The sequence below is a fragment of the Nilaparvata lugens genome, chromosome 14 (assembly GCF_014356525.2).
Source record: "Nilaparvata lugens isolate BPH chromosome 14, ASM1435652v1, whole genome shotgun sequence".
NCBI lineage: Eukaryota > Metazoa > Arthropoda > Insecta > Hemiptera > Delphacidae > Nilaparvata > Nilaparvata lugens.
The window spans coordinates 7,190,252-7,216,152 of record NC_052517.1 but is presented as its reverse complement, the minus strand read 5'-3'; the positions used below and the strand labels follow the sequence as shown (position 1 = coordinate 7,216,152).

The 25,901-nt window shown below is 35.4% G+C and overlaps 1 protein-coding gene across 1 annotated transcript; it reads left to right on the top strand.

Annotated features, from left to right (window-relative positions):
* Nucleotides 1–1,180: 1,180 nt before the first annotated feature.
* LOC120354263 (diuretic hormone receptor-like) lies at nt 1,181–25,273 on the top strand. Its single transcript, XM_039441156.1, has 5 exons — nt 1,181–1,196; nt 7,754–7,943; nt 13,437–13,530; nt 22,178–22,271; nt 25,269–25,273. Exons 1-5 carry the CDS (start codon nt 1,181–1,183, stop codon nt 25,271–25,273), a joined length of 399 nt encoding a protein of 132 aa, XP_039297090.1.
* Nucleotides 25,274–25,901: the final 628 nt, after the last annotated feature.

Here is a 25,901-nt window from a genome sequence, read left to right as displayed (position 1 = left end):
TGATCCCCTTCAAAGTAGATGATATAATACCGTAGTGATATCAGAGCATGGAATAGTTCATTTTCTTTTCATTATTATCCTTGATATGCAAAATGTTAATAACCCTTGTGTATATACAGTGACGAGTAGTTGAAAAAGGAATATTCCTGCCAAATCTCATCGATTCTATCAACGCGTTTGGCCGTAATCGCGTTACATACACACAGACAAAAGCAAATCGAGTTTGAAACATTGATAGACCACACTATGTTCGGTCGAAAATTTCAGTTAATTCTTCTCAAGTAAATCATCGTATAGGCTACTGATCATTAAACGAGCGTAGGAAGTTCTCACTTTTGACTTACTGAAGGCCAAAGTTGTTGTCCGTCTGTTTGTATATTCTACAATAGCTTTAGAAAGAATTTATCAATCAGCTTCAAATTTTGAACACGAATTCTTCAAACCATTTTTTAGGTCAATTTCGTTATACAACAAAATTTATTCACCCCTCGTCCTTTTTCAGGATATAAATAACATTGGATGTGCATAAGTGCACTCAAAATTGTGTGCGAATTAAGTTATAATTCAAGTTACGTAAGTAACATAACCTTTAGACTGTTTACTGATCGAAGCGAAGGAAGTTCTCACTCTTGACTTACTGAAGGCCAAAGTCGTTGTCCTTCTGTTTGTATGTTCTATAATAACTTTAGAATTGATCAATCAGCTTCACATTTTGAACACACATTCTTCAAACCATTTCACAGGTCAAGTCCGTTATACAGAAAATTGGTTCACTCCTTCGTCCTTTTTCAGGATATGAATAACATTGGACATTGACATTTTTTTTGCGATTTAGTCATCTAAAAAATTTATTGCATGCAATTACTAGAGTTTTTTCATTAATTAATTTATAACATCAGCTGTGGCTGTTTGGAATCTATCACACAGACATACCTTCATGCGCTGACATTATGATATCAGCCGGTTGATATACAACATAATTATTTTACAACTTTTTCATCAACGAACTGATACGGGTTGAGATATCAATGAGCGGTTCTCGCACTACCTCCGTGAACAAAGCCATAGAGCATTTGAGAGAGTTTCACATGTGATTCTCTTCAAAAAACTGGAACATTATGGTATAGTAGATAGAGAGTTGAATCTATTGAAAGGTTATTTGGTTGGCAGAAAACAAATAATGGTAAAGTGTGCAGGTAAATGCTCTGATGTATTGAACATAAATACAGGTGTACCTCAAGGATCGGTCCTTGGGCCTTCCTTTTTCTGGTTTTCGTGAATGATTCAGTTTCAATATACCAGGTCTTTCTGTATTGTATGCTGATGACACCTCAATAATCCAATCAGATGCTGAAATCGAAAAACTTCAGGATAAACTTGACATTTCCTTGAATCAGGCAAAATCATGGTATTTATCTAATGACCTAGAATTAAATGAGCAGAAAACAGAGAAAATAAGATTTACATTAGGGCATACTCTGAACCACAATAATCTTAAGCCTGTCAAATTACTAGGTGTAATATTGGATGGTAAACTCTGTTGGGAGGAACATGTGAATAGTCTCTGTAAAAAACGTTCAAGGGTAACATACCTCCTCAAGAGATAAATAGTTCTGTTAATCTGCAAGTATTGTTGATGACCTATCACGGACTTTTCCATTCTCATCTTAGTTATGGGATAAGAATGTGGGGCAATTGCCCAACACATAAAAAAGTTTTCATATGGCAGAAAAGGGCAGTTAGAGCTATTTTGAACCTTTCCCCAAGAGAAACTTGCAAGCCTCACTTCATCAAACTGGGTATACTGACTCTGCCATCTCTATATATATATATTCCAATTTGATAAGTGTAAAGAAGAATTCCAACAACTTTCACAAACATAATGAATATCATGCTTACAATACTAGGAATAGGGAAAAAATTATGAAACCAAATCTCAGATTGAGTAAGAGCATGAAAAGCTACCCCTATTTACAGTTGTTATTTTACAATAAAAGTTAACCAATTGAAGTTAAGAACCTGCCTCAAGGAGAATTTAAAGTTGCCATTTCACAAATGCTAAAAGAAAAGGCTTACTACTCTACTGAAGAGTTTTTAATTGATAGCATATAACGTTTTCTACTTAGAATAAAAATGTAACTTACATTGTAAGAATAGTATTGTGATTACTATGTTATGACTTTATATAGTAGTACTAGTTGTAGTGTTAGTCTTTGTGTTTCTCTTTTAATATATTACGAATTGCTATTTATCTATATGCTGTGTAAATGTAATGTTTCGAAATATTTTGCTATACCTACTGATGTTATTGAAAATGTTCATTCAAGTTTTATTAAGAATAAGATGTTGACGAAAAATGTATTTATGCTAGTGACTTACATCATGTAATCTTGAACTTTTGACGAGGCCTGAAATGTACTGTACAAATGTATTTATTGGTCAATAAAACAAATTTATTATTATTATTATTATTATTTATTATAACATTTTACTCCTATAATATTATGAAACTCTAGAAGTGGGAGAAAACCCAATTTGTAAGAAGTGTGTTTATTGTTGGGAAGTAGAACTAGGAACATACTCAACAAACTTGAATCCATTAGACCGGAACTTATGAACAGTCATTACTCATTAATGCATTGGTTGGAAAGTTTTAACTGGGTCTTCCAGCTATACTTCATCAAAAAGTAGAATAGTACATATCAAGTTGCAGTGATACATGGGATAAGGGTAGAAGAAGAAAAAGAAGATGATGGAGTAGAAGAAGAAGAAGATGATGAAGAAGAAGAAGTAGGAGTCACTTGAGCCATGTATCTATCATTAAACTCTCAACAAGATTCATCAAATTTGCTTCAGAGATATTCTCAAACTTCGGGATAACATCTCGCCCTTCCAACTTTGTAGCAGGCAACGACTCAAGCCTCAAGCTAATAGTGAGAACTCTCTATGCTGGTTCATAAGTGACTCACCATCACGATCTCCATGACGGTAACGAGAGTGATAGATTTATAACTGGTAGTTCTGTAAACAGTAGACCTCACGCAGTTTTCTCATCCACAAGTATCTGATGTCACCTGTTCTAGTTGATTCAGTTGTATCACAATTCACAATTGGATCAAAGTTATTAACAAAATGTTAATAACATAATCCTTGTAGATTCTATCAGATTGAACGGAACTTGACAAACACATATGTTCATCATGTGTATGATAAGTTCCGTTCAATCTAATAAAATCTATAGGATTAATTTTTTTCGTTAGTAACTTTGGTGTAAACGCAGCTTCACTCTTAAAATGTTATCTGCTTTCTCCAAGATCAAAAACTCACTTATGTTAATAAACTCAGTTCACGTTTGAATTTGTATCCCATAGAATGATTTATCCATTTTCGTGATAATCTTTCCATCTGATAGAAATATTTCCCAACTATTTTAAAATTAATTCCTTTCAATTAAGAATATCATAATTTCTTCGGCATTATTCAGTTAATTTAATCATTTTTCTTTTATTTTCAATCAACTATTAAATTTGTTTTTCAATTGTGAGAATATTGATACTGATGAGCACGCATCAGTTATTACTAGTAGTTCTGTGAACAGTAGACCTCACTACAGTATATTCTCATCCCAAAGTACTTGATTGAAACTATAGACATTATGGAAATACAGCAATAGACTGGCTTCTCCACAAATCTGTGTAATCACTTGTCAGCTGATTTATGATGAATGATTCTATAGTCTGATTTTTACTCTGATATTGGCGTATGAAGGAGGCTCTTTTTCCCTTTTATATTATGCTTGAAATGCAAAATTTCCAAAAACCTTGTATATACGTCGACGCGCAATTAAGAAAGGAACATACCTGTCAAATTTCATGAAAATCTATTACCGCGTTTCGCCGTAAATGCGCAACATAAACATAGAAACATTTAAACATTCAAACATTAAAACATTAAGAGAAATGCCAAACCGTCGACTTGAATCTTAGACCTCACTTCACTCGGTCAACACTAAGAAATATCATAAAAAATATTGAAACCCTACCTTATAGAAATAGACACGGCCAGACATCTGTGTAATGCATGCAATGAATGATCCACTTGTCAGCTGATTGATTATGAATAATTCTATAGTCTGATTGATCCCACCTTCAAAGTAGATGATATAATACCGTAGTGATATCAGAGCATGGAATAGTTCATTTTCTTTTCATTATTATCCTTGATATGCAAAATGTTAATAACCCTTGTGTATATACAGTGACGAGTAGTTGAAAAAGGAATATTCCTGCCAAATCTCATCGAATTCTATCAACGCGTTTGGCCGTAATCGCGTTACATACACACAGACAAAAGCAAATCGAGTTTGAAACATTGATAGACCACACTATGTTCGGTCGAAAATTTCAGTTAATTCTTCTCAAGTAAATCATCGTATAGGCTACTGATCATTAAACGAGCGTAGGAAGTTCTCACTTTTGACTTACTGAAGGCCAAAGTTGTTGTCCGTCTGTTTGTATATTCTACAATAGCTTTAGAAAGAATTTATCAATCAGCTTCAAATTTTGAACACGAATTCTTCAAACCATTTTTTAGGTCAATTTCGTTATACAACAAAATTTATTCACCCCTCGTCCTTTTTCAGGATATAAATAACATTGGATGTGCATAAGTGCACTCAAAATTGTGTGCGAATTAAGTTATAATTCAAGTTACGTAAGTAACATAACCTTTAGACTGTTTACTGATCGAAGCGAAGGAAGTTCTCACTCTTGACTTACTGAAGGCCAAAGTCGTTGTCCTTCTGTTTGTATGTTCTATAATAACTTTAGAATTGATCAATCAGCTTCACATTTTGAACACACATTCTTCAAACCATTTCACAGGTCAAGTCCGTTATACAGAAAATTGGTTCACTCCTTCGTCCTTTTTCAGGATATGAATAACATTGGACATTGACATTTTTTTGCGATTTAGTCATCTAAAAATTTATTGCATGCAATTACTAGAGTTTTTTCATTAATTAATTTATAACATCAGCTGTGGCTGTTTGGAATCTATCACACAGACATACCTTCATGCGCTGACATTATGATATCAGCCGGTTGATATACAACATAATTATTTTACACTTTTTCATCAACGAACTGATACGGGTTGAGATATCAATGAGCGGTTCTCGCACTACCTCCGTGAACAAAGCCATAGTGCATTCGTACGACGTCAGCACAGGTAGGGCTCCTACACCAATAAAACACTCGCTGATATAGATCAGCTGAAATCAACGAATTTTTATTGGTCTAGGAGCCCTACCTGTGCTGACGTCACATGAATGCGCTATGGCTTTGTTTACGGAGGTAGTGGTTCTCGTCATTCATTTTCTCTAGAAACTCTGTATCGGAATCGTTTCTTATCACATAACTAACTTTTCATTTAAAAAAAAATGGATTTGGATTAATATGAAGGACAGAGATGTTAAAGCGAGAAAGTAGTTTTTGAAGAGTAATTTTTCATCTCAGATAGGATCCCCAATGAAACCGACTGTCGAAATTCTTGTAACATAAATACTTAGCTGTTTCCATAATTTCGCCATCTCTGTATAATTGAGTCGCAAGTTTCAAAATAAAAATAAAATAGGTCTCCAGCCAATTCTCCAACCCAGGGGATCACTAGCTATTATTAACATCCCGATAGTCGCGCCCTCCCTAATCACACGAGCAGTCGCGTGTTGTATTTTGTACAACATCAAATTTTCCAAGTGTTATGTACTCTGTTTACTGTCAAAACACATTAATTAATTGTATAATTACTTTTTCCATCTTCTTGGATTAATTTATGCCTATGAACATTTGGATGATTACCATTTATAACCCAATAAGGTACACCAAGCAAAGCCATCAATCCTGTGTTTACAGTCCCAGTATACAGTCTTTCCCTATCTTATGCAAAGTGGGACTCATGTACTGTCGCGACTAAATGGCACCTAAAAACTGAACTATTGGCCGATATGAATAAAACAAGAGCAAAACTCATGAGCAAGAGCATGGAGCATAAGGTTTTGCTCATGAGCAAAAGGTAGAAGCAAAAGCATTTGCTCATGTTTATATGAATAAGCTTTACCTTATACTCTTACCTCATGCTCCTGAACTCTGGAGCAAATGCTCACGTATTTTAAAGATTTTTAATCAGCTGATTCGCTTTTGTAGCCTTACTTTGTTTTTATAGCTCACGGAAGCGCTAAATATGCTGGTAGGGGGCACCGCTTGTGTTTGCGTCGTCTGCTTTGTTTTTTATTTATGAATAGAGTTTAAGGTTAGTTAAGCTTATAATTTTGAAATAATAGCGTAAAAAATTTCATCTCTATAATAATCTTCAGCATATTCTTATGATATCAATAGCCTTCTTATAATCGTCTACACTCTCATCTTCTTAAATGCCTATTTCCTATTTTGTGATGGCTATCTTTATATCAGGTAGCTATCTTTTGTTTTTATTCTTTTGTAGGAATAATGGTGATTATTTCCTTAAATGCCTATTTCCTATTTTGTGATGGCTATCTTTATATCAGGTAGCTATCTTTTGTATTTATTCTTTTGTAGGAATAATGGTGATATATACATGGTTGAATCGAAAAAGAGTTTTATAGTTCTCAACTATTGGTTGTGATTGTATTAGTATTGTTTCCTATTACTCACACAAACTATATAAGCATTTTTACTATGAGCAAAAGGTGATAAGCTGCTCCAGACTAGACTCACCTTTTTTGGAGCATTTGCTTCAATAGTTGGGCAAATACTCTAGTTTATTCATACAATTTTGAGCATAAGCTTCTACTTTTGAGCAAATAATAATAAAAATAATAATAATAATAATAATAATAATAAAAATAATAATAATAATAATAATAATAATAATAATAATAATAATAATAATAATAATAATAATAATAATAATAAAAATAATAATAATAATAATAATAATAATAATAATAATCATTTATTCGACCAAAAACAAATATTGTACAAACAAATTGAAATAAAATAGCATAACTGGTGTAGCAGACACCCACGCATGCACAATACATGTTTATCATCATAGTCTAAATGAAGCCCCAGAGGTAATCCTGTGTGGGGCCCTTCTTCGTATATATAATCACAATAGAAAATGATCAAACAAAAGATAGAAAATGCTCAAACTATTTTTTCGATGAGCATGAGCGAAAGGTTTCGCTCACGTTTATTCATAGAAAATGAAGCAAATGCTCAATATTTCAGGAGTATGAGCAAATGCTCAACTTTATTCATATGGCTGAGTTCGGTTGAAACTCAGTGGTGTGATGGGGGGAAGTTTTGGAATGCATAGGTGACTAATTCAATGACACCACCCCATTCAATAGTTTTACTATTTTTCATAATTTACTATTTTTTACTAGCAAAAAAACTGACATTGTTGTACTTTTTAAAACAGCGCGACTGCCGGAAGGTTAAGGAAGTCCAAAGCCAACTCGGATAGACCTGCAAGCCTCCCTGAAACATTAAATCAACAATTATTTCTATTTATCAATAAGCGATTTATTATTTATTACCAAATTATCTATTGAATAAATGTGATTATTCAACAATTTCCATGTGTGACTACAATATTATTCATTTGCACAGTGTAATTTGAAAATTTAATTAATATCAATGGATTTGGATTGATCATTGATAATAGGTTTCATTAATCCAACTGATTTTATTTTCTTCGTATGTTTCAGTAAACGCAACAAGGTTCTGCCACTTGAATGGTTCGTGGGACAACTACACCGACTACACGACCTGCAAAGATCTCAACCAAATGCCTGAGATAGAGCCTGGCATAGAAGTGGCAACTATGATCTACTCCGGTGGATATGCACTCAGTCTAGTGGCACTTCTCATAGCTGTTTGGATATTCCTTTATTTCAAGTGAGTAGATCCATAGAGTAGAGATACTAGTAGTTATGTGAACAGTAGACCTCACGCATTTATAAACCACAGTCTCCTCTAATACTGTCCATCAGAGTAAATTCTGTCCTGTCTTGTCGTGTTGGCGATATATCGGTGTGAAAACGACTAATGGCTGTTTGGGTTGTTGTATCGACAATGCTAATTATTTGATTTAAACAGCTATGCTACTATCATCAAAAGCTTACCGAGATGAAAGCAGAGAAAAGTCGGGATAAAATACTATTTTGCATACTTCAAGTTATCAATTGAATGCCTCACTGCATACAATGAATAGTACACAAAACAGCTGGTTTCTAATCAAGTAATCAATATTACTTAATTAATTGAATATCATACGTCGTTGCATGCAATTTATAATTCACTCGACAGCTGATTTATGATGAATAATTCTAATGTCTAATTTTTACTCTAATATTGGAATATGAAGGAGGCTCCTTCTCCTTTCATATTATCCTTGAAATGCAACATTTAAAAAACCTTGTATATACGTCGACGCGCAATTTAAAAAGGAACATACCTGTCAAATTTCATGAAAATATATTACCGCGTTTCGCCGTAAATGCGCAACATATAAACATATAAGCTTAAAGAGAAATGCAAAACTGTCTTCTTGAATTTTAGACCGCACTTCGCTCGGACAATTAAATATACTATTACATTTTAATAGATCACTTGCCTCCAGTTAATCATTTGCTCTTTAGTGAGGTCCACGTTATAATGGCAGTGTTTGATTAGCAATTGTATTGCTATCCTTGTCTATCATTCAACAAAGTGGATGGCGCTAAGCAAGAAATAGATAGCGCTATCTGCTTTGTTGAATGATAGACAAGGATAGCAATACCATTGCTAATTGAACACTGCCATTATAACGTGGACCTCACTATAGTGGATGGCGCTAAGCGAGAAAGAGATAGCGCTATCTTCTTTGTTGAATGATAGACAAGGATAGCAATACCATTGCTAATCGAACACTGCCATTATAACGTGGACCTCACTATAGTGGATGTCGCTAAGCGAGAAAGAGATACTGCTATCTTCTTTGTTGAATGATAGACAAGGATAGCAATACCATTGCCAATCGAACACTGCCATTATAACGTTGAACTCACTATAGTGGATGGCGCTAAGCGAGAAAGAGATAGCGCTATCTTCTTTGTTGAATGATAGACAAGGATAGCAATACCATTGCTAATCGAACACTGCCATTATAACGTGGACCTCACTATAGTGGATGTCGCTAAGCGAGAAAGAGATACTGCTATCTTCTTTGTTGAATGATAGACAAGGATAGCAATACCATTGCCAATCGAACACTGCCATTATAACGTTGAACTCACTATAGTGGATGGCGCTAAGCGAGAAAGAGATAGCGCTATCTTCTTTGTTGAATGATAGACAAGGATAGCAATACCATTGCCAATCGAACACTGCCATTATAACGTTGAACTCACTATAGTGGATGGCGCTAAGCGAGAAAGAGATAGCGCTATCTTCTTTGTTGAATGATAGACAAGGATAGCAATACCATTGCTAATCGAACACTGCCATTATAACGTGGACCTCACTATAGTGGATGTCGCTAAGCGAGAAAGAGATACTGCTATCTTCTTTGTTGAATGATAGACAAGGATAGCAATACCATTGCCAATCGAACACTGCCATTATAACGTTGAACTCACTATAGTGGATGGCGCTAAGCGAGAAAGAGATAGCGCTATCTTCTTTGTTGAATGATAGACAAGGATAGCAATACCATTGCCAATCGAACACTGCCATTATAACGTTGAACTCACTATAGTGGATGGCGCTAAGCGAGAAAGAGATAGCGCTATCTTCTTTGTTGAATGATAGACAAGGATAGCAATACCATTGCTAATCAAACACTGCCATTATAACGTGGACCTCACTATAGTGGATGGCGCTAAGCGAGAAAGAGATAGCGCTATCTTCTTTGTTGAATGATAGACAAGGATAGCAATACCATTGCCAATCGAACACTGCCATTATAACGTTGAACTCACTATAGTGGATGGCGCTAAGCGAGAAAGAGATAGCGCTATCTTCTTTGTTGAATGATAGACAAGGATAGCAATACCATTGCCAATCGAACACTGCCATTATAACGTTGAACTCACTATAGTGGATGGCGCTAAGCGAGAAAGAGATAGCGCTATCTTCTTTGTTGAATGATAGACAAGGATAGCAATACCATTGCCAATCGAACACTGCCATTATAACGTTGAACTCACTATAGTGGATGGCGCTAAGCGAGAAAGAGATAGCGCTATCTTCTTTGTTGAATGATAGACAAGGATAGCAATACCATTGCCAATCGAACACTGCCATTATAACGTTGAACTCACTATAGTGGATGGCGCTAAGCGAGAAAGAGATAGCGCTATCTTCTTTGTTGAATGATAGACAAGGATAGCAATACCATTGCTAATCAAACACTGCCATTATAACGTGGACCTCACTATAGTGGATGGCGCTAAGCGAGAAAGAGATAGCGCTATCTTCTTTGTTGAATGATAGACAGGATAGCAATACCATTGCCAATCGAACACTGCCATTATAACGTTGAACTCACTATAGTGGATGGCGCTAAGCGAGAAAGAGATAGCGCTATCTTCTTTGTTGAATGATAGACAAGGATAGCAATACCATTGCCAATCGAACACTGCCATTATAACGTTGAACTCACTATAGTGGATGGCGCTAAGCGAGAAAGAGATAGCGCTATCTTCTTGTTGAATGATAGACAAGGATAGCAATACCATTGCCAATCGAACACTGCCATTATAACGTTGAACTCACTATAGTGATGGCGCTAAGCGAGAAAGAGATAGCGCTATCTTCTTTGTTGAATGATAGACAAGGATAGCAATACCATTGCTAATCAAACACTGCCATTATAACGTGGACCTCACTATAGTGGATGGCGCTAAGCGAGAAAGAGATAGCGCTATCTTCTTTGTTGAATGATAGACAAGGATAGCAATACCATTGCTAATCAAACACTGCCATTATAACGTGGACCTCACTATAGTGGATGGCGCTAAGCGAGAAAGAGATAGCGCTATCTTCTTTGTTGAATGATAGACAAGGATAGCAATACCATTGCCAATCGAACACTGCCATTATAACGTTGAACTCACTATAGTGGATGGCGCTAAGCGAGAAAGAGATAGCGCTATCTTCTTTGTTGAATGATAGACAAGGATAGCAATACCATTGCCATCGAACACTGCCATTATAACGTTGAACTCACTATAGTGGATGGCGCTAAGCGAGAAAGAGATAGCGCTATCTTCTTGTTGAATGATAGACAGGATAGCAATACCATTGCCAATCGAACACTGCCATTATAACGTTGAACTCACTATAGTGGATGGCGCTAAGCGAGAAAGAGATAGCGCTATCTTCTTTGTTGAATGATAGACAAGGATAGCAATACCATTGCCAATCGAACACTGCCATTATAACGTTGAACTCACTATAGTGGATGGCGCTAAGCGAGAAAGAGATAGCGCTATCTTCTTGTTGAATGATAGACAAGGATAGCAATACCATTGCAATCGAACACTGCCATTATAACGTGGAACTCACTATAGTGATGGCGCTAAGCGAGAAAGAGATAGCGCTATCTTCTTTGTTGAATGATAGACAGGATAGCAATACCATTGCCAATCGAACACTGCCATTATAACGTTGAACTCACTATAGTGGATGGCGCTAAGCGAGAAAGAGATAGCGCTATCTTCTTTGTTGAATGATAGACAGGATAGCAATACCATTGCCAATCGAACACTGCCATTATAACGTTGAACTCACTATAGTGGATGGCGCTAAGCGAGAAAGAGATAGCGCTATCTTCTTTGTTGAATGATAGACAAGGATAGCAATACCATTGCCAATCGAACACTGCCATTATAACGTTGAACTCACTATAGTGGATGGCGCTAAGCGAGAAAGAGATAGCGCTATCTTCTTTGTTGAATGATAGACAAGGATAGCAATACCATTGCCAATCGAACACTGCCATTATAACGTTGAACTCACTATAGTGGATGGCGCTAAGCGAGAAAGAGATAGCGCTATCTTCTTTGTTGAATGATAGACAAGGATAGCAATACCATTGCTAATCAAACACTGCCATTATAACGTGGACCTCACTATAGTGGATGGCGCTAAGCGAGAAAGAGATAGCGCTATCTTCTTTGTTGAATGATAGACAAGGATAGCAATACCATTGCTAATCGAATACTGCCATTATAACGTGGACCTCACTATAGTGGATGGCGCTAAGCGAGAAAGAGATAGCGCTATCTTCTTTGTTGAATGATAGACAAGGATAGCAATACCATTGCCAATCGAATACTGCCATTATAACGTGGACCTCACTATAGTGGATGGCGCTAAGCGAGAAAGAGATAGCGCTATCTTCTTTGTTGAATGATAGACAAGGATAGCAATACCATTGCCAATCGAACACTGCCATTATAACGTGGACCTCACTATAGTGGATGGCGCTAAGCGAGAAAGAGATAGCGCTATCTGCTTTGTTGAATGATAGACAAGGATAGCAATACCATTGCCAATCGAATACTGCCATTATAACGTGGAACTCACTATAGTGGATGGCGCTAAGCGAGAAAGAGATAGCGCTATCTGCTTTGTTGAATGATAGACAAGGATAGCAATACCATTGCTAATCGAACACTGCCATTATAACGTGGACCTCACTACAGTGGACGGCGCTAAGCGAGAAAGAGATAGCGCTATCTTCTTTGTTGAATGATAGACAAGGATAGCAATACCATTGCTAATCGAACACTGCCATTATAACGTGGACCTCACTACAGTGGACGGCGCTAAGCGAGAAAGAGATAGCGCTATCTTCTTTGTTGAATGATAGACAAGGATAGCAATACCATTGCTAATCGAACACTGCCATTATAACGTGGACCTCACTACAGTGGACGGCGCTAAGCGAGAAAGAGATAGCGCTATCTTCTTTGTTGAATGATAGACAAGGATAGCAATACCATTGCTAATCGAATACTGCCATTATAACGTGGACCTCACTACAGTGGACGGCGCTAAGCGAGAAAGAGATAGCGCTATCTTCTTTGTTGAATGATAGACAAGGATAGCAATACCATTGCTAATCGAACACTGCCATTATAACGTGGACCTCACTATAGTGGATGGCGCTAAGCGAGAAAGAGATAGCGCTATCTTCTTTGTTGAATGATAGACAAGGATAGCAATACCATTGCTAATCAAACACTGCCATTATAACGTGGACCTCACTATAGTACTTGTTCATCAACTCTGTATTTTCTTCATTCCATTTTTTTTCAGTTCCCCCTTCATCAATGTTTTCCCCCTCTAAACTACATGGTTAGTAACAATTAATAGAAATAATAACTGATATTTATTTTTCAGAGACCTGAGATGCTTGAGGAATACGATCCATACGAATCTGATGTGCACCTATATATTAGCTGACTTCATGTGGATACTAAACATTACGTTACAGGTAAGTGGCATTATTAGTTAATCAATCAATTATCAAACAAATAGTATCAGGTATAATTATTAAAAAAAAACATTCTTAAAACAAATATAAACACTAAAAAATAAAACCGAATAATAGAATTATCACCGCCCCCACTAATTAATTTATCTATTTATTTATTTATACATTGATACATGCAATATCATTCTCAACTATGAAACAACAGCCAAAAACTGTTCCTTTCCCAACTTTAGATAGAATTGTCCAAGAATAGGTTATGTTTACACTTCATGATTTTTGTCCAATTTTGAGTCCAAAATATCAATTTATAAACTAGGAATTTAGGATTTAGAGAAGTTGAAAACCAAATAGAATAATCCCGTGTTCACACTGAACAAATGTTTGTTGAAACAGTTTGGGCAAATTCTTATTTGTTTGACAAACAATTTTTGCCCTTGGCCAGTGTGGACGCGTCACCAAACAAAGTATTTGTAAGTATGGAGAACAGGTTTCATGTTTTACAGCAGTCGAAACTGAAAATGTTTGGAAAACAGTAATTTTTGTTTCGACAAACAATGATTGTCTAAACTTTTTATAATGTTTGTCCCTGAGCTCCTCAACAAACATGTTTGCCGAACATTTGACACGGATTAAGAATTCACTTAATCATCACTGATAACTGAGAAAATATCGGGGCACCGAGCTTCACTCGTTATTTTTATCTATTGACTAGCCGTCAGGCTCGCTGCGCTCGCCATATCCGTCTAGCCAGGGGGCTCCGCCCCCTGGACCCCGACTGGATTGTCCAAGAATGAGATTAGCAGGCGAGCGAAGCGAGCCTGCATTTTTATCATGTTAGGACAATCCAGTCGGGGGTCCAGACTAAACGTCTGGCTAAACGGATATGGCGAGCGAAGCGAGCCTGACGGCTAGTAATATAAAATTCCCAGGATTGAAGTAGCAGTGCCCAATCAATTTTCCCTCGATAAATGCATTTAAATCTTCAACTTGGTGCCAACCTAACAAAGTCAACTCAACTTAATGCCAACCTGACAAAATTATTAATTTAGTTGCCAGTTAACAACTGTTTCGAAGAGGTACTCTATCTAGATTATAGTTCTATAGTAACATATGATATGGAAATTCCAATTATAATTAAGAGATTGGGAGAAGAAGAATATACATGCTAAAAGACGAACTTTAAACCCTCAAAAACAACCCTTAGAGTTGAAATATTGCCAAAAGATTTCTTAGTGCGCCTCTAAAGGGTCAACTGAACATACCTACCAAATTTGAACGTTTTTGGTCCGGTAGATTTTTAGTTATGCGAGTGAGTGAGTGAGTGAGTGAGTGAGTGAGTGAGTGACTGAGTGAGTCAGTCAGTCAGTCAGTGAGTGAGTGCCATTTCGCTTTTATAGATAAACAGAACACAATCCTCTGAAATGATCGTGTTTATATTTCACAGCTGGCTATATGTCATTTTATGAATTTCCGGGATGCGATATTTTGATTTTTCACATACTCACTCGCTCACTCACTTTTTTACTATCCACATTTGTCTCAGCGAAGGATGAATTATCCTTTTAATGTCATTCAGCGAGTTTTCTCAAGGAATAGACCTAGTGCAATCGTATTTTTATATCATAAACCTACAATGTACCAAATTTCGTGAAAATCGTTAGAGCCGCTCGCTCACTCACTTTTTTACTATCCACAGCTGTCTCAGCCAAGGATGAATTATCCTTTTAATGTCGTTCAGCGAGTTTTCTCAGGGAAGAGACCTATACAATCGAATTTTTTTATCATAAACCTACAATGTACCAAATTTCGTGAGAATCGTTAGAGCCGTTTTCGAGATCCGTTGAACATAAATAACCAGATAAATATACGGGAATTGCTCGCTTAATATAATAGGATACTGTATTAATGATTAACTATTTTAAAACTTGAAAAGAAACTCAAACCTACTCCTAAAACAACAGCTGTAATCTCTATCATCTTTGAATAATATTCCAACAATAGGTCTGAGTGATCTCATTATTTTCCCCCTCCTACTTCCCTTTTCGTTTGTTTCTTGACCTCATCCTCCTCCTCCTACTTCTCATCCTGTTCTTCACCCTCCTCCATCTCCAACCTTCTCTTCCTTTTCCATCTGTTTCTCCTTCTAATCAACCATCATTCGCTCCTTCTCATCCACTATAACCTCATACTTTTTCCTTATCATCCTTCCCCTTCACCACTCCTCCTCCTCTCTACCACCTCTCATCCTCTTCTACTCTCACTCCGCATTCTTCTTCTTTATCATGTTTCAATACTCCATAACATTTCCTTTCTCTCTCACAAACTTTCCTTTCTCTCTCCTCATCGTTTACCAACACCCCTTGCTCCTCAACCACCACCACTAGCTTTTTATCTTCCTCTATCTCCTCCTCTACCCCTTTCATCCTCCTTCTCATCTATCTCTCCTCCTCCTCCTCATCAAGTCTTTCCTATAGTGAGATCCACGTTATAATGCCAGTGTTTGATTAGCAATGGTATTGCTATCCTTGTCTATCATTCAACAAAGCGGATAGCTCTTTCTCGCTTTGCTCTGTTGCCAGATCGTTCTCCAACAATGTCGAAATATGATTTATTTACAAGATATTTAAACTTTATTCAATTTGAAATTATTAAAAAATATAATTTTTTGCTTAATCATATTACATATTAAGCGAGCAATATGTAAGTATTTTCATATCTGGTTATATTTATATCTGGTTATCTGTTATATGGTTATTTATGTTCAATGGATATCGAAAAAGGCTCTAACGATTTTCACGAAATTTGGAATGTAGTAGGCTTATGATATAAAAATCTGATTGCACTAGGTCTCATCCCTGGGAAAACTCGCTGAAGGACATGAAAAGGATAATTCATCCTTGGAAAAAAAAGATGATAATTTCCTCGTCAGTCGATAACAGAAGATGCGTACGCCTGTGTGGGAGATCAGCTGCATAATCAATCAGCTTACCGTATCTCACGAGAAATATGATCTAGAAATTCTAATAGACTTGATCAAAATAATCTGATTTGTTGACATGACATGGTAAATCATTCTAAATTAGAGTATTTTATCATAATTTTCAAAGTTAATCACTATTTTACAGTTTTAAGTGTTATTTAATTTGGTTTGCAAACAATATATATTATAACTTTTCTGTTTTCAAAAATGTTTGGACTGAAAATTTTACCTGAATTCAAGTGTATGGAACATAACCTACTTTTTGGAATACTTGTAGTGTATAAATCAAAATTCGGGGAAGAATCTATTTTGGGCTGAGCCTGTTAGTCCTTCCCCAATCACTTTAAAGAATTGAGTTCTGTTTATCAGTAAATAAATAGATAAATAGTGAGCAAAGTTCTGTGTCCCGATATTAAAATATAATTCATCATCTTAAACGAGAATGAACAGCTTATATTACATCAATAAACCTGTATCAGTCTGTTACCGTCTATAGAAGGCATTGAAAAGACTGAGGATCCTATGGTTCTCCAACTACTGCCTTATTTTCCTCCCTATCTTTTCCTACCAATTTCTGACTTATCCACATTTCTTTATCTCCAGAAATCGGCGAGAAAGAGTAGGACATTATATCAGATTGGATTGAGAGTGAGAGAGAGTCTGCGTATGAAAGGGAGTAGGATATGTGTTAGAAAGTGAGAGAATAGAATAGAATAGCTGCCTTTATTTTTACCTAGGAGGGCGGAGTTAGGGCGCAGCCGGCCCTCTCTTACGCTCAACCCTCGAGAGAGTTAGTGAGAGATTAGATTGGATTTCTTTATTAATGTATGTTACAATATTTACTGGCTTATAAACAAATTTACATTAAGTGTCGATAATGCTAGTTATTCAACGAATTTCACAAAGTTTGAATAATTAATCAATGAGAATAAATGTGGAATGCAATAAGAATAACGATAATATAATAATGTGATGTAACTTCATAAATCGGCGGTGTTTCAAGAAATAATTGTCGATTTTCTTAGAAGGATATAAAATATTCTTCCCATTAACACACGACCAGGTTGTGATGAATTAGAGCTGTTGAGAATATTATAACTCGAAGTAATGTTCAAATAAGAAACTCTACTTAATAAGTAAAATACTAGTTGATTTGAATCTTAGAATTATGGGATGAATGAATGAATGAAATATAGGATGATAATGAATACAATATTGCATTAATAATTAAAATTAGATAAATGAAACAAATGTTATAGGGTGGGATTTGATTAAAATTTCAGAAATTGATTGGGTAATATTTACAATATACAATACTGGAGAACATAAAATCAGATAGTAAGAGAGAGTGAGAGGGAGAGAGAGATTGATTGATTGATTGATTGAGTACTTTATTTATGTAGATTACAATATATACTGGCTTATACACTTATATACAATAGCTTACAATACAGCAAAATTATAAATGAATACATAATATAGACTAAGAAAATAATTATTGAACTGTATATGATATGAAAAAGTAATTTGTAATATAATAACTATGGATAATTATATTGTTATGCATCTACATTAATTGGTGGAGCTTTGGACATATCAATGTCCATTCTTCGGAAAGAATATTAAAAAATATCCTCCCCACTAACTCTCTACCTAAAGGGAATGAGAAAGGGAGGGAGTGAGAGAGAGAGAAAGAGAGAAAGAGAGAGAGAAAGCTAGAGAGACAAAGTAAGAGGGAGAGAAGGAGATAAGATTAGATTATATAAGAGTTCTTTATTTATATAATTATGTTACAATAATTACTAGCTGATACACTAATTTACATTAAATGACGGTATTGATAATCATTCAACGAATTTTACAAAGTATCAAAAAATGTTTCAATGAGAATAAAGATTGAATGCAATTATGAGAATAACGATATTGTGATGTGACTTCATAAATCGGCGGTGTTTCAACAAATAATTGTCGATTTTCTGAAAAAGATATGAAATAATAGAGATATAGGCTTAATATATAGCCTCCCCATCAACAAGACCGGGAAGAGTAATAGTAAAAAGAGAGATATTGAGAGAGAGAGTGAGGAAGAGGAAGAGAGAGAGAGTGTGTGTGTGAGGGAGTGAGTGGTGGTGAAAGAGAGTGATTGATTGAGTACTTTATGTTGATTACAATATATACTGGCTTATAGGCTACACTTATAAAGACTACAATAAGCTCACAATACAGCAAAGTTTTAGATTAATTTACATAATATAAACCAAAAATAAAGTTCTTAGTTTAAGAGTTCAATCTCTCAAAGAGAGAATGAGAGAGAAAGAGAGTGATTGAGTGTGTGCAAGAAAGAAGATAGAGAGAGAGAGGGAAGACCTCTTTGTGACCATAGTGAGCATGGTCTATATCCTGCAGTGCTGTGGACATAGGAGACATTATATGGTTCAGTTGACGATCATTTCGCATGAGAGAGTTTACAGAGAGAAGGCTGGCACCATGATAAACAAACACGACTATGCTAAGTCTCGAATCAGTTCTCAGTTCAGTGATTAGAAAAAATAGGTCGATCTATTTCGAAGCGTTCTCTAGTGACTAACTGATGGAAAATAATCGCAAACTCAGCACTTAACTTAATAGTTTCGCATGATGATGATTGGTTCATTAGGCTTTGAAGAAGATCTGATTGTTCTTTCCCAACAAATGAGAAATTATTGCAGACATTGCACTAATAGTTTTGCATTATAATGATCGGTAGCCTACATTTAATCTAGGGTTTGAAGAGGTTTTGATTGTTTTTTACCAACAAATGAGAAATTATTTCAGACATTGCACTAATATCTATTTACCTAATTGACCGAGCGAAGTGGGACCTAAGATTCAAGTCGACGGTTTTGAATTTCTCTTTAGGTTTATAGGTTTTTATATTTTAATGTTTTCATGTTTATATTTATGTTCCGCATTTACGACGAAACGCAGCAATAGATTTCCATGAAATTTGACAGGTATGTCCCTTTTTTAATTTCGCGTCGACGTATATACAAGGTTTTTGGAAATTTTGCATTTCAAGGGTAATATAAAAGGAAAAAGGAGCCTCCTTCATACGCCAGTATTAGAGTAAAAATCAGACTATAGAATTATTCATCATAAATCTGCTGTCGAGTGGATTATAAATTGCATGCCATGACGTAAGCAATTCAATATCTCAATGTAACTTATTGAAAACACAGCTGTTGTGTGGACTATTGCAGTTGTTATTGTTGTGGGCATGCAGTGAGGCATGCAATTGATAACTTGAAGTAGCATAGTATTTTATCCCGACTTTTCTCTGCCTTCAACTCGGTAAGCTTTTGATGATAGTAACATAGCTGTAAATAAAACTACAAAACTGCAAAATTGAATAGGAATAATTTGATAAATATAATCCAATTTGACTTTAATAATCCTATTTTTGATAAAATTAAAAGTGAATAAATAATATTTAAAATTTTGAAAATTTAAAAAAACTTTAATAAGCTATATAAGCTATATAAATTTAAATTTGATAACTTTTACCAAAAATAATTAGTCATATGAATTTAAACTTATGTTCGTTTTATATCAATTTTTAAACAGTTATTGAATTTTATTTTATGTTAGAACCTGAAGATTGGGTAAACCGAAACTAGTTGTTCAACTATTTCAATGTTTTTTAAAGAATAAAGAACAAAATAAGATTTATTTTGTTTTATTAGCATAGCTGTTCACATCAAATTATTAGCATTGTCGAATCAACAACCCAAACAGCCATTAGTGGTTTATACACCGATACCTATCTCGCCGACACGACAGGACAGGACATCATTTACTCTGATGGACAGTATTAGAGGAGACTGTGATATATAACTGCGCGAGGTCTACTGTTAACAGAACTACTAGTTTTATCTCACCTAGCTAAAACCGTAATAAGAGACATCAACAGTTATCGGTTGGAGTTAACAGAAAATCGGCTTGAAATTTGGAACATAAACGACCTAAATCATGGGATATCTTCTTATGCCATCTTTTCGCGATGATATAATCCACCCCGTTATACAATGGTATCCGTTATAGCAGAGGGAAAAGATAGCATAAGAGAATATCTCATGGTATATAGCGTCTATGTTAAAATTTTCAATGTGAACTCCAGCTGATAGTCTGTTCTTCCAAGGTGCGTACAGATAAACGCGCCGCGAAAATGGGCAATTCCCTTTAATCCGCTGAATTATAACTGTATTTTTACAGAAACGGTATGATACTGATATAAGAAGGCCTTGCATCAGCTGATTAAAAGTGAATTGCTCATGTTCGCGGCGCGTAAATCTGTACGCACCTTTAGAATCAAGGATAAGGCTATAGCCTGTTCCGACTCACATTCAGCTGCTATTGACGATTTGTTATGTCTCATTATATTTTATTCAAATATCCTAGTCTAGGGTCAAATGAAAATTAATATTATTGCCATCCTTTGCGTGGTCTGCCAACCTCTCTCTTGCCCACTGGCTGATAATTGAAATTTTTCTAAGGAAACCTCTCAGCAGGCATTCTTTTGACATGCTTCATTTTCCATTTACGCCAATACTGCGCCACTCTCTCATTTGGACTGAATATAGATTTAACTCACTTCTAATGTCCTCATTCTTGATATGATCTCATCTATCACACCCCTTGGTTCTGCGGAGGAATCTCATCTCGGCTGCCTGCACTCTACTCTCGAGTGGTTTTGTTGTCACCCACGATTCACTGCCATAGAGGAGAATTGGAGCTGCAATCATTCTATAAAATTTCATAATTGTGTCTCACCTAGCTTTTTTGCCCAAGGTCCTGCTAACATTTCCACGAATCATTTGGAACTTTAATGTATATTCAGACACTTGTTCTAGACACTTTATTGTCAATCACAATTTTTGATCTTATAGGATATTTGCATTTAAAAGCAATCATTCTAGTTTCCTGAATGGATAACTCAAAATTGTATTCCTTACAAATTTTATGGAGTCCTAGTAGTTGTTTTTGGTGAATCTATGTGGCGCTGGTAGTCTCTCATACTGTGCCCTTCTTACATTCCCAACAACACACTAACTAGTAGTTCTGTGAACAGTAGACCTCACGCAGTATTCTCATCAAAAGTACCTGATTGAAACTATAGACCTTATGGAAATACAGCAATAGACTGGATTCTCCACACATCTGTGTAATCACTTGTCAGCTGATTCATGATGAATATTTCTATAGTCTGATTTTTACTCTACCTAATATTGGCGTATGGAGGAGGCTTCTATTTCCTTTTATATTATCCTTGAAATGCAAAATTTCCAAAAACCTTGTATATAACTTACGTCGACGCGCAATATTAAAAAAGGAACATACCTGTCAAATTTTATGAATATCTATTACCGCGTTTTGCCGTAAATGCGCAACATATAAACATTTAAACATTCAGACATTTAAACTTTCAATCATTAAGAGAAATGCCAAACTGTCGACTTGAATCCTCACTTCGCTCGGTCAATAATAGACAGTAGTCGTCAGTTTCATCGGCTTTAGTCAACAAGTAAGTACTAGGCTATTGATTTTCAGTTATTGAATATTATCGTCTTCAGCAGCCAAATATGATAAATTTTCAAATTAATAATTTGATAAAAAAACTATCATTTTCAGATGTCGATGCCAGCTAATATGACAGCTTGCTTCATTTTGGTTGTGATGCTTCACTACTTCCACCTTACCAATTTCTTCTGGATGTTCGTTGAGGGTGAGTGATAAATTCAACATATTTAACAAGTCTCCTCAAAACTATTTTAGATTCAAAAATAGATTTCCAAATAGTTATATGGATCAGTTAGGAAATATCAAGTGACCTGACTGACTCAGGTATTGTGTCAGAGTTTTCAAGTCGCCTGTTTGAACGTGCATCAGCGAGTTCTCACTTTTGATTACTTAAGGACGAAGTCGTTGTCCGACTGGTTTTATGTCCAAAAATAAAAGGTCCTACAATTCTTTAGGAAGAATTGATCAGTCAGCTTCAAATTTTGGAAAAGTATTCTTCGAGTCTTTTTACAGGTTAAGTTCGTTGGACAACAAATTTGACTCACTCCTTTGTCTTTTTACAGGATATGAAAATAAGATTGGATGGGCATGAGGAAAAAAATGTTGTTATACAGTCATCTAAAGAATTCATTCCATGCAATTACAATAAGTTTTTCCATTCATAATATCAACTGAGGCTATTTGGGGGACAGTCTTTCATGCACTAACACATGATTTCAGCTGGTTAATATACAACATAATTTACAACTTTTATATCAGCAAACGGAAATTGGTTAAGACATGGCTTACTTACCTCTATCTATAGTAGGCTGTGGTTAAGATATCAATGAGCGGTTTTTGCCATTTATTACTCTCCTTGCCCTATTACCATAGGTGAAGGAAAGTATTGCTTTCCAAAAAAGAAGGTACCCCAATTATTAGATTTTAAATTATCTTGATTTCTATACGTTTCAAGGTCCCCTGAATCCAAAAAAGTGGTTTAGGGGTATTCTATGTATGTGTGTCTGTGTGTGTGTGTGTGTGTGTGTGTGTGTGTGTGTGTGTGTGTGTGTGTGTGTGTGTGTGTGTGTGTGTGTGTGTGTGTGTGGTGTGGTGTGTGTGTGTGTGTGTGTCTGTGTGTGTGTGTGTGTGTGTGTGGTGTGGTGTGTGTGTGGTGTGGTGTGTGTGTGTGTTGTGTGTGGTGTGGTGTGTGTGTGTGTGTGTGTGGTTGTGTGTGTGTGTGTGTGTATGTGTGTATGTGCGTTTGTGTACACGATATCTCATCTCCCAATTAATGGAATGACTTGAAATTTGGAACTCAAGGTCCTTACACTATAAAGGTGCGTACAGATATACGCGCCGCGAACATGAGCAATTCACTTTTAATCAGCTGACTATATCTGTATATCAACAGAAAAGGACAGATAAGCAGAAAAAGACATTTAAGATCTGTAAGATACAGATATAAAAAGCTTGGTATCAGCTGATTGAAAGTGAATTGCTCATGCTTAAGGATCCGTCACGAACAATCTCGATCAAATGCAATTCAAGATTGCGGCTAAAATGGCGAAAATGTTGTCAAAAAAAGGGTTTTTCGCAATTTCCTCAAAAATGGCTCCAACGATTTTGATTAAATTCATACCTAATATAGTCATTGATAAGCTATGTCAACTGCCACAAGTCCAATATCTGTAAGAACTTTAGGAGCTCCTTCCCATCTATGCAATTTTTGATTTTAGATTGTCAATTTTCAGGTACCAGATATAATTTACCAAAAAAAAATTGAGTGAAAAAGATTGAGCATGGAAATTTCTACAATTAATGTCCAGTAACATTTTAACCTAAAATTGAAAATAAGCTTGAAATTTGAAAAAGTGTGATTATTCAATTGCAAACGTTTGGCAACTGTTGATATCATTCACTATGAAGAGATAGCAGATCTCGTGTGTATCTAGCGTTATTGTCCTGTCACAAGCTGGCTGAGATCGTTGAATAGTAGACTTGAGATGTGCGTGAACAGTATAGTGTCAGGTGATCAATTTTCAAAACAGCAAGAAAGTTGTGTGAGTGCGCCACACCAGATTTTTTTCGTAGGAACCTGTAATATTTCGGTGAATGAGTGTTTCTATATCGAATATTTATTCCATGGGACATTTCAACAGAGACAAATTGAGATTAAAAGTGAGTTAATAATTCCGTGTCTGTCACATGTGGAAGCTTCAGAGCTTAGGGCTCATTCAAAACTTCCCATGACAGGTATGATGACAGGATGATTTCATTACTTTATCAATTGAGAGATTATTTTATTTATTTTGTATTTGAGAGAATTGTGGATGTTGACAAATTCGGAAACAATAGCATATTCCAGGGGATTTCATTCTAACTGGAAACTCAGAATATCGTTTTGAAGTTATCGATTAATTTATAGAATTCAAACTGAACAACGTTTCAGACTACATTCCATTATTCTATCGAACAGTTTTATTCAATCAATGATCAGTTTAACTTTGAATTTGTCAGTCTTGTTGTTATAACTCAACATTTATCCTATACTATTAAACGAGCAATTCCTATCTATATGTTTAGATGTTTGGATGTTTAGATGTTTAGATGTTTGCATCTAACTGTATATATGTTTGATCTCTGATAATATAATATATATTATATGTAGATATATATTATATTACATATATTATATGTTTGCATGTTTGTATTTCACCGGATCTCGAAAACGGCTCTAACGATTCTGACGAAATTCAGAACATAGTAGGTTTATAATATAAAAATTCGATTGCACTCGGTCCCAACCTGGGGTAACTCGCTGAAGGAAATTAAAAGGATAAATACGTCCTAGGAAACACAGGTGGAAATTTTGTCGTCGGTCGATACAGTAATGGAAGTGAGTAGACGAGTTCATCTGTGGGATCATTCAGCTGATCTCACGAGAAGAAAGATTTCATTACTCATTACCGTTTATTTCTCTTGGAAAACATGTTTACTTCAGAAAGTCCAAAATAGTAACTAGATGCTGTTAGTGTAGAATAGTAATGAAGTGAAATGGAATGAAATGAAATGAAAAAATTCTTTAATAGGCGGAGTTTTTATAATAGTACATAGTGTAATAACAAATATTGTAGCAAACATAGTATATAATTATATAATCATACTTAATCGAATTCGTAGTATATCTATTTGTGATTGATGAAGTGTTTGTTTTTTGAAGTGTGAATAAATTGCTATTTTGATGAGTGATAGGAGCTTAATCTATAGTAAGGTCCAAGTTATAATGTCAGTGGATAAATATGAGAGAACAGCGTTGCCGTTTGTCTGCCTTGATTAATTATATTTATAAATTGTCAAAAACAGTTTTGGCATCGTTGTGGAGCTAGAAAAGGATAGTACTAGCTGCTTTGTCGAATGATAGAAAAGGATAGCCACATCAAAGTTTATCAAATACTGTCATTATACATGGACCTCACTATAGATTTTGATTTGGACTGTAGTATAAATTTGAAAAGGTACAGTTTTGGGCATGAGTCTGTTGTGCTTCCTCATAAAACTGTACGATTGAGAAAATGAATAAATAATAAATATAAAATATCAATTCAATCTTTCGTTAGAAATGTTCTATGCTTTCACACTCCAGAGCGATGCTCGATCCTCCAATATTTAGAATATAATATTCTATTATTGTAATTATTCTGATCATCCTCCTTCTCCGTCTTCCACTTCAACCTCTTCTACTCTCCTATTTTCTTCTCCTTTTCCAACTCATATTTCTTCATGTCCTTTCCTCCTCTTCCTCTTCTCAAACATCCTTCTCCCTATCTATAATATAATTTACTATTAGAATTAT

Excerpts from the sequence above, each read along its gene's own strand:
- LOC120354263 (XM_039441156.1), top strand. Across the intron at positions 7,944-13,436 it reads TGGATATTCCTTTATTTCAA|AGACCTGAGATGCTTGAGGA; the intron begins GTGAGTAGATCC and ends TTTATTTTTCAG. Across the intron at positions 13,531-22,177 it reads TACTAAACATTACGTTACAG|ATGTCGATGCCAGCTAATAT; the intron begins GTAAGTGGCATT and ends TATCATTTTCAG.